At 36.9% G+C, this 15,576-nt stretch overlaps 1 protein-coding gene across 1 annotated transcript in view; it reads left to right on the top strand.

Moving 5' to 3' along the window:
• The window catches only part of LOC118196595 (tyrosine-protein kinase transmembrane receptor Ror-like), a 421,786-nt gene that overhangs the window by 121,237 nt on the left and 284,973 nt on the right, over positions 1–15,576 (top strand). The window contains exon 2 of the mRNA XM_035368066.2: positions 11,551–11,659. Coding sequence (XP_035223957.1) covers positions 11,551–11,659 — 109 coding nt within the window. The remainder of the gene's footprint in view (positions 1–11,550; positions 11,660–15,576) is intronic.

Below are 15,576 nucleotides of genomic sequence, written 5' to 3'. Positions count from 1 at the left end.
CAAATCTTTCAAAAATAGAAAACTACAGCCTCGAGCTAAAGAAGGTTAAAAAAATTGATTTTTTATTGAATAAACTCAGAGCGTTTCCTCATTTATCTTCGTTCCATCATCTTTAAAGCTTGCATCGTATAAAAGTATCATCTATTCTGTAAAAATCGAATATTTACTTTATTCAGTGTGAACCTTGTCTCCATCCCCCTCTCAGGCTCTTCTTTTTTTAATATTGCGTTTCTGGATTTCAGTTTTCTTCCCGTGCAAGTAATCGCGTACTGTTCGGAGTGTTTACATTATCTTGCATGAATTTTTTAAGAGCCTACGTTTAACTTTTTATGCATTGTTCTTTTACGTAGATAGTGAAAGGGTTTTCATTTAAAGATGGTTTTTGTTCATTTTTTGTGTCTGTTTTCATGCTCGTCTCGGAATATAAAATAAAAAGAGGGGAGAGTTTTCACTGACTACGTTATAGTTCGTTGTGAACATTCGATGAATTTTTCAATGAGTATAACTTGCTAATAATCCTAATCGTCATTAGGTTTTTCAATGCTGGGGATACAGAGCTTAAATAGTGCCAGAGCGCATCGGAGTCCTAAATAAAAAAGCACCGGCATTTTTTTTCCCCTGTAAGTGAACCCCAATTTACACAGAAAGAATTTATTTTAATAATAATTATGCCTTAAAAAAAATCCTTATTCTAACTCCTGAATGCAAGGCTGTTTTTCCCTTGGATGCAGGTTGAGACTTTTAAGGAAAGCCCCCACCAACATGTCAAAGGCAAGTTCAAATGATTTATGAGAGCGAGAAAAGCTTTCGTTTTTGAAAATACTGAAAGTGATAAGCCGGACCTTCAGTAGACGTTTTTAACGATGTGGCCAAATGCAGGGAATTACTATTATCACTAGTACAGAGGAGGAGTTAAGTTTATTCCCATGTTGTTAATGGATCGTATTTAGGGAAGATTTCTGACGGCTAGAATTATATCGACGGGACATCGCTATCAGAAAGTCGTGCACTTCTCTTTTGATTTTCAAAGCTACAATTTCCATCCGTATCCTCATACTGTTTCTAGAATTCTCACTATTCTTCTTAATGGCGCTTTAATCGTTTCATCTTTTTTCATTGGTATAGTGCAAAAAAGTATAGTTTTTGTAGCTTTTATTCTTTGAAACAGCGCATTATACGTATCACCAGGATTTAAGTTCAGACGAGAATCGGCTGAACTACCTCTTAGCTTCTGAGTGGAATTGTAATTCCAGCCGGAGCTCTAAATAACGTGAGATTCGATAATTTATTTTTTATTTAATTTTATATTGTTACGAAATGTACATTCGCGGTAAGATAGCTTCCCCGCAAATCAGTTTTAGGGTTGCCATAAAATGCAAGTGAAGGCAGGGTTGCCACATTTGGAAAGAAATCGCCAATTTGGCGACAAAATTGACGATATACCATGGACGGTTGGAGAACCTTCTGGAACGAATTCTTACCGGTTTAGTCCAGAATGTTCCCGAACACAAGCCGAAAGCTATATAAACCGTGCTTAGTCTGCAGTCATGAAGGGTGTGTCTCCGAGAGTGTGCGGAGTCGGTCGAGTTGACAGCCGGGCAACGAGTGCCGAGTGGGTCGTCGAGTGCATCGAAGAGTCTCTTAGTGTATCGCGGTTAGTGCATCGTCGAGAGGGCTTGTTGAGCTCCAGGAACGACTGAACAGAGAGTCAGGAGCCGTGCTCTGTGTGTCGTCGAGTGCATCGCGAGTTGTAGCATGGAGAGTCTCGAGAGTACGTGGAGTTCCAAGAACGACCAAGCAGAGTCAGGAGCTGTACTCTGGTGCTTTGCAGGAAGCTGTCTCCACCGTTTTTGCCTGACAGTGTCGCTGATTGATCCAGCGCGTTTATAGTAGTTCATCGACGACTGTAAAACGTGTTTTGGAGCTGTCCTGACAATATTGTCTAAATAAAGTGTGTTTCGATACTTCATCAAGTGTCGTCGTTATTCACTCCAAATCTACGAACCCCGTACGAACGTGAAGGAAGAAAATAACGTAACAATATAATTTAATAATTTATGAAATTTCTATTTATCTCTTTACACTTCTCTTAATTGTGGCTTAATTATTTAATTATTTACATTTTTAAGTATTTTATTTATGTATTATTTTTTCTTCCTTCTTGACAGTCTTCCATAGGGCTCCGGCACTTCTAATTTTCGATTATTAAGCCCTGTGGAGGAAAAAAAAAAAAAAAAAATGTGCAGTGGCCTAGCCAATTCAGCCATGGTTGAATTTCAATACTCTGTCTACTCTATATCGCCAAGAGGACAACAGACCTCCTATTACGCTTAAGTTGTTACTGCGTGTCCTCCGCTGGAGGAAAAATAGTAATAAACCACTAAATCACGACTAAGGCCCGCAAGGGCATTACAAGAGCGTTCAGGGCCCTTGAAGGAAATGCAGTAGAATCCTGTGCTCTACAAATGAATATCATGTTTTACGATGCACACCACTAGGTGCTCATATTTAGACGTTTTCAGCTATAGACTTTGACCGGTCGTATCAAAACGTTTTTAGGATCTTTAGGTTCGTCTGGAAAATGCTTTTCTACTATAACTCCTCCATCTGTCCTGACCAATAATTTCAGCCGATGTTGCTTTCTGGATGCAACAACACTTGGGGCCTTACAGCTAGCATATTTTGTCGACAGATCTGTCCCATTAATATAGGCCTAGCAAACTGAGGTCCATTGTTTCTGACCTACTAAAAGGCTTGGACTGATAGTTGATGACCATCCCTTGTCATAGCAGATTGCATGTCTTTTTTTTTTTCAATAGCTGTGCCCTTCTAGATTCGTAGAATACGAAAATGCCACCCTGTGTATGCTTGTGGTAGACCTTAACACATTTAATTCGCTACACATGTACGAAGCATGTATCAAATGCTTATCATAATCATGTAATTTAATCTTCAGTAATCTGCAGTAAAAGGATTTCTTTGTACTTGTATTGCTTTTGATACCATTTAGCTACTACCTGCTAATTTGTATGCTTTAATGATTATACATACGCGTGGGCCGCTTATCAGGTTCTTGCATAGTTTAAAGATCTTACAAAAAATGCCTTGAATAACAATAGAATCTTACAATAAAGTGCGCATTCATTTATACCAAAATACAAAACAAAAGCATAGGAAATTATCCCAGACATTTAAAATACTAGTCATTAAATCTTAGGATGAGTGTTATGAAACTTCCAAACACAGAAAGAACCCGATTCCTATTTTACATAAAGGAAGATGTTTGGCGTTTAAAGGAATAAAAAAAGTGATTAATTCTAACTATTCATGTAGCAATTACTGTAATTTGTAAAAGGCGAAAAAAATGCGAAACACCTGCATTTACATTTAAATGTGAATGCTGAAAGCAATAGAAGGTTTACTGCAATTTGTCAGACATTTGTCATCCAAAAATCGAAGAACGACATTGACGTAAAAGGGTTGGGGGAGAAACCGGGGGGAGGATAACTCTCACAGTACAGGTCGCACTTCCACAATCCATTCATTAAGCTTGGTCTCCAAGTCCTTCCTGCAATCTGTTAAAAATTATTTCGCGCTAACTCCTCCCTTCCGTTCCTCCCTCGCACAACGTCGACAACAATCTCGTCCCGAGTCTTCTCATTAATCTCGTACCCCTCAAAATAATTCCCGCGAGAGAAATATGTACCAGTACCTTTCTCAGTTCTGCGTTACGAGACAACCTAGAGGAAGTAACTTTGATTAAGAGACTTCAATTATTTACCCCCTTCTTGCCGAACATTTATTTAGCCGCCAGTGATGGATCGTGGAGCACTTTTATCCGTCCGCGTAATTTGGTTTTTGGCGGTGATGAAAAGGAAATTTTAAGCTGAGTATATTTGCTTTCCGTGGACGGTGTATCTGAAGGTATTTCTTGTGGAGTGTAACTGCCTATCTTTCAATTTTTCAAACATTTAACTTTCTTATCAGCTTGACGTAAGTCTGCGAAAGAAGCAACATAGAGACATGCATTATGAGGAACCTTTTAGTTAACGAAAAAGTGTAATGAGGAAAAAAAATCATTTATACCGTTGCGAGTGGCGGTTTCCATACAAGAACCTATTAATCTAAATGCAAAATTTAAACAAATAAGTAAAGAAAGCAATGCATGATATAACAACAATGCAACCTTTAAATACAGGGTACTTTCTACTGTTATGAAATGCCTAGCCGCAGTAAGATAGCTTCCCCGCAAAGCGGATTTAGGTTTGCAAGAAATTACAAGGAAAGGAACGGTCGCCAGATTTGAGACGAAATCGCCCATTTGACGACAAAATCGGCGATGTGCCATGGACGGAGCGAGAGCATTCTGGAGCGAATTCTTACCGGTTTGCCCCGGAATGTTCTCGAAGGCAGGTGACAAAGCTATATAAACCGTGCTGTACACGAAGTAGCAGGGTATCGTGAAGAGTATCTTGAGTGTGTTGACTTCCGAGAGCGATCGACTGAGTCGGGAGCTGCATTTAGTGATTTGGCGTGAAGCTGTCCTGAGTAATACTGGCTAATAAATTGTGTTTTTGATTCTTCATAAAGTGTTGTCATCAATCACTCCAAATCCACGAACCCGTAGAGTGCAACATTATTAAACGGGACAAAAAGGAAGCATACATATAAACGCTGTAATTATTTTACACTCATGTCCATAAATTAAGGATAATTCGGAGTCACGAGGAAATCGAAGTCTAAAATAAATATATCACCTGTAAAATCACTACACACGTCTTCAAGAATCATATGCAAATTTCAGGAAGTAACCAGATGACACCGATGGTACGTCACAATGACGAGAGTGTAAGAGAGTGATATATAAGGAATACAGGCAAAGAAGTAAAATTGTTCGTAGGCGCTTTATAAGCATTTCAGTGCAATAAATATATAATTTATAAGCAATTCAGTGCAACCGAATAGTTATGACACAAAGGACGCATTTGGATGATTTTTTACGTGGTAGAATTATCGGCCGTCAGGAATATGGGCGTACCCAACTGGAAGTATCAGACGAACTTGGAATTGCCCAGAGTGTCATCTCCAGGCTTTTGCAACGATTCCAAGATGATGGTAATGTGAGTAGACGTTACAGCACAGGTCGCCCCAGAGTTACAACGCAAATGAGGACCGGTATTTGGCAGTTACTGCCAAAAGAAACAGGCGGAGCACAGCCTCAGACCTGTCTCGTCAGCTCTCTTCAGCCACTGGTACGACAATTTCAAGGCAGACCGTGTACAGACGCTTAGGGCAGATTGGTCTATATGCTCGTAGACCTGTCAGATGCGTTCCACTTACTGCAACTCACTGTCGCCTGCGGTTAGCCTGGATTAGAGAGCATGCATTGTGGACACCGCAACAGTGGGCTTGTGTGATGTTTTCCGACGAGTCCAGGTTTAGCTTGCAGTCTGATTCTCGCCGGACTTTCATATGGAGAGCTCCAGGTATACCCGTTACCACCAAGAAAACATCATTGAACGACACCGTTACGGTGGTGCAGGAGTGCTCGTTTGGGGTGGAATTATTCTGGGTTCCAGAACTGACCTGCATGTTCAAATTGGAACCATGACAAGCCAAATCTATCGGGACGTCATTCTGGAACAACATGTACGTTTGTTTCGGGGCGCCATGGGCGCACAATTTGTGTTTATGGATGACAACGCCCGTCCTCACCGTGCAAACATCGCAAGCGAATGCCTTCAATCGGAGGATATCACGCGTATGGACTGGCCAGCATTCTCACCGGACTTGAATCCAGTACAGCACGTGTGGAACATGCTTGGCCGACGAGTTGCAACCCGTCAACCTTCTCCTGCATGTCTACCAGAACTTCGAAGAGCATTGCATTTTGAGTGGTGTAATATCCCCCAAGATCAGATCGATAATTTGATACTCAGCGTGCCTAGGCGTTGTACGGACTGTATTGCATCGTCTGGGAGACCTACAATGTATTAACAATCATACCAACCATGTAATATTGGTTTTTTGTAAATAGGTGTTTTTTGTAATTTGCTCACGCTTAATTTTTTTAATAATATCAAACATATAGCATCCTTTTTTGCTCTTTACCTTTTGTTTAATAAATAAGCTTTACAATTAATTCAAATTTGTTTTTCTTCTCTTTCTTTGCCTGATTTTGCATTATCCTTAATTTATGGACATGAGTGTATTTGGATAAATCAAAACTACAGTGAAACTATAATTATCCAAGTTTCTACAGATGTTGTTTATATGTCCCTTCTGTGACACGGCAAATACCTATGCGGTATTCCATTTCCTGTCACACTTGTGATAGGATATTCTTTGTTAATGATTCGAGCACTTCAGTTGCTGTAAGTTCTGGGAAATGGAGGCATGAAAACTTTGCCTGTAATAAAACCCCATAGGAACGAAATCGCAAGGCGTTAGATCTCGGGGATCTCGGTGCTCAACAAAGCAATAGCACATCGTTTGACCCAGCACGGCCAGTCCAGCGATGGGATAGATCATCATTAAGTAATTGGCGTATGTTTTTCCGCTAATGCGGTGGAGCACCGTCTCGTTGCAGAATGAAGCCGGGAGCCGTGGTAAAATCCTAGTATACGGTACGGGCTTGGCGCTATTTTGAAAATTGTCGCCAACACCAAAATGATGCGTGTACTGCTCATCATTAATGTCGCCAAATCTCGTGTGTGCCGTATACTAGGATTAAACCGGGAACCGCTTCCTCCAGCTGAGAACCAACCACTCTATTAGCATATCTTGGTAATTTTAACCGATAAGCGAATTTTTCACGAAGAAAAAAGGGCCAAAAACAGAACTCTTAGAAACTGAGCAGAAAGTGTTTACCTTTCGAGAATCATGCTCAAGTTCCATGTGAATTTTCCGTGTTCCCAAATCGTAAATTATGTCGATTAACTTTGCTAGGAACGGGAAATGTTCCTTCATCCGTAGACACAAGTCTGTTTGCGAAACTATCTACCTCCAGCTTATCTTGCAAACTCTCACTGAAAGCTTTATGCGACGGTTTGTCAGAAGATTTTAACGCCTGCACCATCTGAAAAGTGTATGGCCGAAATTGTACACATTTTCGTAACACACAGCCACATCTGTACACGAGGCGCACTTAGTTTAAAACCCGCATAACGCGTTGATTTTGTGGGACTTTTGTTTTACGAAATTTTTCAACCATTTCGGGTTTGGCTGGTGTTGATCCTGTGCTGGTTTTCTTACACAAGCGACCAGTATCTTGAAACTGTTTCACCTGTCGTTCGTTGTTGTGACGATGCGGTGATTCTTTACCATATTTCGTGCGAAAATGTCTTTGAACGACGATAAACGCTGATGTTTTGGCGTATTTCAAAACACAGTGCTCTTTCTCCTGCATGGATACCAACATTTTGATTAAAACAGTGCCTCTATCGGCGATTTCGCAACCGGAAGATTTCTCGCTGTTGCCAAATAAAACTTGTGTAATTGTAGTTTCAGAATTAATTTGTTTCGGCTTAATAAATCAATTACAGAATTTGTACTATTATTCTTTTTGTCCCATTCAATATGAAGCACCCTGTATTTAAGAAATTTACAGCTCAATCAAAAAGAAATAATTTACTTTATTTGAATATAAATGAATACGCTTGACAAGAAGTAAATAAGGTGTTGTTATTATAAGTGATATCACAGACGATATCATTCTTTAAATACAAGGACATTTGAATTACTCTTTGTATATAAACTTGATGCAAACCCTTAACTCGACAATTGGAATATTTGATACTTCAAAAACTATACTTGGAGGAAAGCACAGGTAAGTTTTTAGAAGTTAGGGTGCAAAGAATAAATTAACTAATTATGGTTTTTGAATGTGTTGTGCACTTAGGGAGGGTGACTGCATTCTAAGGGAAAAAGTATGGTCTCTTATATTTAAGGCATTCGGTATTTCCTCGTTTCCTCGGAATGGTATTTTCGTTTGCATTCTCAAGTAGATTTTCATTCGATGCACCTGTCGCTTTCCATTTTCTTTTCTTTTTTCATTTGGTTCCGTTTGGTTACGTGTTCGTTATTACTCTGCATTGTAATTTCAAAACATAACGAAGCGACTCATTTAAAATGAATCAGTTTCTGCATGCTCGTGAGTATGTCCTTCTAAATTATTTTGTTTCTTAGGGCCCCCAAAATGAGAGTTTTTGCAGGTAGGGAAAACTACTTTCAATTTTCTTTTTCTGCCGAGACAGTGACATTTCCCCATTTTCTTTGCGTCGGGATACATACATATTCTTGAAACGCTATACGTATTACTTTTTGGATTCTTTCCTGCCATCCGTCATGATTAGTGTTGCGCATCCAGCCTTTGTGCCTAACTTCCAGGAATTGCTGAGGGAAAAATATAATCGAAAAAGTCTCATGGATGAAATATTATCGCAGAGCTACTTTTCGCTAGGGTTTCTAAGTAATACTTTTTTTTTCTTTTTGGCTATAAATCTGGGTGTCTCGTAGAAGTGAAGAATTGGTGTAATGGTGGCGGGCCTTTTTTTATTATTTTAATTTTTATTTAGTTCCGGAACAATTTTTTTCTCGCCCTATTATTGTGTTTTTCTTTCTATCCATGTTCTACGTGTGTGGCACTGCAAAGAGAAAATGAAATGTGTCACTTCTTTGCTGATTTAAAGCCTATTTCTTTCTTCTGTCTTTTTGGGCTTAAGTCTACCTGGGCTGCTAGATACTGCCACTACCATGAAAGACTGTAGAAGTTGTTGCCTCGTAAATAGCCACTGTTCGTTCTGCTTCTCGTCTGCCGTCCCCCTCGCTTGGTGTTAACCCAAATCTTCTTTATTCTTCATGATTTAGAAAGGATGACAGTTACAAGCACACTCTGAACATTTAATTAGCATTTTCGCTCAAATGAAAATTAACTTCAGCTTACAACCAAAATACCACGTTATTTATTTATTTATTTATTTATTATTATTATTATTTGAAAGCGCCCAGAAGAGCTATTAGCTATTAGTATCAAAACGGGGTTTTGGGTTGACACTTTAAAAGTCTGTATCACTTTTCACATTGTTGCCACCAAATATTATTGTCCTGTATTATATTTAAAGAAATTAAATAGAATAATTTGCATGAACGTATGCATGTTTTAAGAAACAACTATGAAGAAACAACGGTACCTAGAGCCATCAAATTTTGAATAATGTAGTTCTCCATCCGAATATGGATATCTAAAAGCACGAATTTCGAAATTTCGAATTTGTTTCATTATGTATTGCATATTTTGCAAAACGTTAACGAATTTTTGTTTAACAAACTCCATGATTTCAAAGCGAGCAATGGCAACACTGTATTGGGAAAAAAACATTTTTACCTGTAGCGCGCGAACCTAGTATCGGAAGTTCTAAAGATATGCTGTTCTTAAATATTTTATTATGTATTTGACATTTTGTAGAACTTTAACGAATTTTCGACTAACGAACTCAATGATTTCAAAACGAGCAATGGCAACATTGTACCAAAAAAAAAAGTACTTTTTGTTTTTAGCGCTCATCACTGTCTAAAGTTTGGGTGTTTTTAAATATTTTTAGTCGAAAGGAACATTAACCCAAATGATCTCGGAACGTGTATGTGTATGCAAATGAAAAAAAAAAAAAAAAAACGCCATTCTGGGCGTAATATAAAATCTGAAAGCTTTCAGCTTTTTTTTAAGAAAGAGAGAGTATAGTAGATAAGGTTTTTTTTTAAATCCTTTAAAAAAAAAAGTGTATGAACAATATATGTATTCATTTTTCATTTTTGGAATATTTTTTAGCTTGGAATCAAGGAAATGTGTAAAATGAGAAATACAAAATTTCCGGGTGTGCGAAATGGACCTTTTTGGTGCGCAGGGCCGATCCTAACGGCATGATTTACAGGGGACAAGATGGTTGGTTCACAGCACATACATGGGCGGCCAAATTTAAGGGAGATGAAATGATTATCAAACATATTATATTTTTGTAAAAAACGGACGGCCAATTTTCACGTACATTAAATAGAATCTTTTCTGAATTGCCAATTCTATGGTCCAAAGTTTCCAACTGTCATATTGTTTCTTTTATAAAACTTTGTAAACTGTCAGGCTTCCAAAAGTCCAAAAGTTTTTGACGCTGTTCATTACTGCTTTACTTCACATTAATCAAATAGTAATACAAGGTGTGACAAAAAAAAAAAAAAAAAAAAAAAAAAAAAAAAAAAAAAAAAACGAGACTGGTCTAATAAATCATTGTACTTACAGAATCAGTTCTCCGTGACATTATCACCTTCAAAGTAGTCTCCTTCAGCATTCAGACACTTCTGCATTCGGTGCTGCCATTGCTGGCAACAGTTCTGGAACGAGGTTTTTGGAAAGCCCTTTAGGAGATTCTCCGTTTTTGCCTGAACCTCTTCAGCTGATGTAAAATCGGTTCCCTTTAAGTAACATTTAACTTTAGGAAATAAAGAAAAAAATCGTATGGAGCCACATCAGGTGAATAAGGAGGATTCTCCATCACAGTAATGTTTTTGCTGGTCAGAAACTGCTTGACAGATAGGACCGTGTGAGCGGGTGCACTGTTCTGGTGCAACAGTCATCCATCACTCCACAACTATGGCCTTTTTTTTCCCCCTAATTTTTTAGTACTTCAATGTAGTACTACTGATTAACAGTGTGATCACTGGGAACCCATTCAATCATGATGAACGTGCTGGGCACCCAAGGGAGCGTCCAGCACGTTCACCATCTTCCACATTGCCCCTTCCACCGCTTATGCCATTCGAACACACGTGCATGAGACGAAGTTTCATCTCCATAAGAATCGTTTATCATTTGAAATGTTTCCTCCGTGGCGGATTTCTTAAATTTCACAAGAAAGTTGATCTTCAGTAGCTGTTCGGTTTTTTACATTAGATATTTTTTCGGCAGAATGCAGTTCCACATGTTCACTCAATGACGCAGTACTCCCCACTGGCGTGGCCGATTAACTCGAAATTTCCCGCATGGATAGAAGAGGTGTGGGGCATGACATCTCTTAAACAGTTATTGCCAACTCCGCTCTGTTTTCAAGCTCCACACCTTAGTCTTTTTTTTTTTTTTTTTTTTTTTTTTTTTTTTTTTTTGTGTGTGTGTGTGTGTGTGTGTGTGTGTGTCACACCTCGTATCTCTTTTACATATTATTTTATGAGGAAAATATAACATCCACTTGACTGGTATTTTTTACTCGTACATTAAACCTAACTTGTAACGGGTAACGTGTTAAAAATTATTTCGTCAAAGCCCCAAATATTCAGTATTTTAATGCAGTGAATTGTTATCATTGTTGTTAACAATGATGAGTTGGTGCTTTCCATGATTTACAGGTATTGTCTTATATTATGTATTAAATAATTAATTTCCTTCATTAAAAATTTAACACAACTTGTCGTTACCGATGGGCTTTAAAACAATGCACTTAGAAAATTCCATAAATTACTTAATCGTGCAAGATAATTAACCCTTTTTTTTTTGTACTCTTTCAGGCTGGATGGCAGCCGGACATTCCAGTCCTGTTCTATTTCTGCCGGACGCTCGTGATGCAGTGGATGTGGAAGCAGCAGATGATTTCGAGGAGGAAGAATTTCCAACCACGTAAGCTGCATTCTGATACTTTTCCATTGCATTATTTCATTGCTAGGCAGGGCTTAATTTCTAAAAATTAGAAGTGCCGGAGCCCTATGGAAGGCTGTCAGGAAGGTAGAATAAAAATGAATAAATAAATAAAATGGTGAATAATTAAACAATTAAATAATCAGTTATTAAAATTAAATAATTAATAATTAGAATAATTTAAAAAATAATATTAAAATTTAATAAACTGTAAAGTGATAAATAAAAGTATAAGTTAATAAATGGTAAATAATTAAATATTAAAATTCAGTACTGGACCTCGACTTATTTAAGGCTTCGGCTGCAATTACCATTTCACACAAAAAATAAGAATAGCTCAACCGGTCTCCTGTTCAATTTAAGCTCTGAATAAAATGTCAAGGGATGGTAGAAATGAAGACTATTCTTTTTCCAGCACGCTAATAAAAAACGTTAAGATGGTTAATGCGTCACTAATGAAAATATAGAGAATGCTATTAAACAGTAAGAGAATATGGAGAAAATTTTAACTGATGACCTATAAGTATTAAAAAAGAGAGAGAGAGAGAGAGAAGAGTCCAATATTTTCTGACCACGATCTCCTCTCAATATACTTTTAGCTGTCAAGCGGAATATGACAGGGGAATAAATTTTCACCAAATCGGAGGGTTAGCTGAACAAAAAAGTAACAAGTGGCAATTTTCATTCCCCCATCTTTGTTACATCGTTCCAAAAAGTCTGCAAGTGCTCTTTTCTACAGGAAGACACTAGCGTTCGAAGGAAACTGTCATAAATTCATTGCACTTTCCGGAGGATAATCCTTTGATGTGTGGGTGGGGACTTCTGTTTCCTTAAAAGTCTCGACCTCTATCCAAGTGTTTGTTTCCCAAGGAAAGAGAAGCATACATTAAGAAGTTATAATCGGTTTTTAATATAATTTTATTATAAAAAATAAATTTCCGAGATCATATTTCTGCTGAAATTGTTGTTCAGTTACGTTGCATAAGTGTCGAGTCTTCTTATTTAGGGCTCTGGTGTGCTCTGACTAGAATTATGATTTATACCAAACACTAAGAGGCCTCCAGTGTGCTGAGGAGCCATTTAAGCTCTGTTTCTTGGGCTCTCTTTATAACGCGATGACAACTTTCAAAGCGTTGTGGTCTTAAAGTATGGTCCACATATTTCAGAGTTTAGCAAAACAATCATCTGTCGCTTCTCTCAAGATTGGCATTTTATGAAATTTATTATCAGTTATACTACGTACAGACTTCCACTCTAGTCTTAGCCAGAAATGAGAGATTTAGAGTTCTATGACCTTATGTTGCTTCTTGCCAACATTCGTGCAAACTTACAACAGCTTTGGAAACATCGGCAGGTTCCTTTCTGAATAAAGAAGCGATTGACAGTATGTATTTATTTTTGAGTTAATAAAATAAAAGTTATCCAAAAAAGCAGTAGGGGAAATGAGAGTTCTGGCTCGACAGCTTAGGGAAGGGAACTAACTGATTGGTAATCCGATAAATCTTTCCTTTTTAATGCCTGAAAATATACGAAAACTCACAGAAAAACTTTTCTGTAATGGCTTTCTATTGCGCTGAGATACATGCTAAATAGTAGTTCAACAAAACCAGGACGAATGAATCCCACCTTCTGATGAGTGTGTGAATCCGTTTACAAGTTAAAGCACTTTATCTACGATTCCCCAAATAAAATTTAACCTTTTTCTGAAGCTACTAATAACGGAGCATCTTTTACCTTTAAGCACCTGGGAAATAATAATAATCCCCTTAAAATAATGAGAAGCGGGGTGAAGGTGTACCTAATGCTTTTCACGGCAATATTCCGGAAATTGGTAAATACCGCTTCCTTCATCGATCAAATTAGAAAGAATACTTTTCCCTGTGATAGAAGAGAATAGTGGGGGAAAAAAGAAATAAATACCTCGAGGGGTATCCTTTTGCACCCTTTCTCCCCTACCTTTTATCCCCCACTTTGGGTTTTATCATTCTTATTTTTATTTTTCGCTAGAAATAAAAGGAAAAAATCGATTTCCTCCCCCCTTTTCCTCGCATGTATGTGTTTCGTCAATTCTTGTTATTATCGAGAATTTTAACGGAGATCTTTCATCGCCAAAATTGGCGATTTTATTCTTCTACAGGTTTTAAAAATGAAATAAAAGTTTTCAGTTAGCTTGGAATTTCGGAGAATTGTATTTATTTCTATTGAACATTGTGGTTTTCTAATTTTAATATCGCAAATATTTGTTTTTGATCTTTTTCTGTTTTTTTTTCTCATCCGCTACTTTGTTAAAATAGAGATTGTTACTTAGTAGCGGTCATTTTTTTATTTCGTGTTACCGGAAACAGTTTAGGAAATTAGTAGTTTAAAAATATTTTGAATTGGGTGATGCACATGAATGCTTACTTTATTCATTGCGGTCAAATGCACAAAGGCTCTCACCATAGTTATGAATGAAAAATTATAAAAATGTGAAATTGTATATTCATCTTTAGATATAAATTCCATATTGACGGTAATTTTCTACAATTTTTAAAACAATATCAGATTAATTTTAAGGTATAAGAATTATTAAATTAATAAAATGATCGAAATTTAAATTTTCTGAGCTGTCTAAACTTAAAAAAAATTACTAATACTGATGAAAAAAATTTCATGTAGTGAAATGTATACTTATTAAGATCGATATTATTACTCAGTTTTACAAAACGGCTACATAAATTTACTCAAATGTTTCACAGAGGTATAAAGTGTTTGCAAAAACAAACTATTTTTAGCTGAATAAAGGTCTTCAGATAAATATAATAAGCAATATAAAGCAAGTGCAAAAGTTCTAAAATGTGGGGAAAAAAGATATCCGGGCTTCATGGGGTTGTTGATGAACAACAATTATAACCAGTGGTCCTAAAGGGAGATATGTAGCAAATAATTGGACACCAGAATCGTCTTTAAGTATGAAAAATGCTCTTCATAATCGAGAAGGTTTCATTCTAAAGCTTTCACTGAAAAGTTGCTGTTGCCCTTGTACAAAATAGTCTCTGACGAACGTAATTTTTACACCATGGTGAGTAAAAGTGGTTCTGATAAAGTAAGAAGCATTGCTTATATGGTTCTTGATATTTTTTTTTCTAAAGTTTTGAGTTTTGTAATGCTATTTTCAACTAGTCGCTGTTTATGCAGAAGAGGCAGAAGGAATTTTGGTTTTAAAATTGTTATATAAATTCTTCTCTTGGAGTAGAATTTCAGAATGTAGTTTCTGCTTGTTGGTCCTGCAGTCTTGCTGATATTTTTTTGTTGTTAATAACTTGCTAAGTGTTAAAACTTGGCATGTGTGCTTTCCTTTCTATGCTTCCAAAGGATAATGCGACATTTCACCCAGTTTCGTCTATTCATAAAATCAATCTACAAACATATTAAGCAAAGAACTAATAACTGGGAGATAATTTGAATGTGGTCCAGCTACGCTATTTCTCTATTCATCTTTTACAAATTTAAACTTTTACAATAGAAATTTCCAGATAGGATGGTCTCAAACATTGGCACAAACAAAATATTTCCGTATACATATATAAGTACACATATAATGCGGATCTATACCTTCATTAACCTGTTTTTAATCTTCCATAGTCTTTTTAAGGAATTTAATTTGCACTTTCAGGTAAAATGCGCTATCAAAGGATAGAATTGCGAAAACACTTTTTCAGAAATAAAATATTTGCTGTTAAATTTCTCTGGGTTATCGCAATACTTCATGGAAGGAAATTTCGAAATGATGGTAAAATATTTTCAAAATGTAGGTGTTTTCTCGAAGTTGCAGGAACCTGTATAAAAAACAGCATAACATCCGTTACGTATACATAATTTATTACAATTATATAACTCATTCATGTTTCGAGTATATA

Source organism: Stegodyphus dumicola, chromosome 12 (genome assembly GCF_044657685.1).
Source record: "Stegodyphus dumicola isolate Sdum_Otavi_A_Nest chromosome 12, ASM4465768v1".
Taxonomy (NCBI): domain Eukaryota; kingdom Metazoa; phylum Arthropoda; class Arachnida; order Araneae; family Eresidae; genus Stegodyphus; species Stegodyphus dumicola.
Note: the sequence above shows the minus strand (reverse complement) of the source record. Positions and strands in the feature narration are given on the sequence as shown.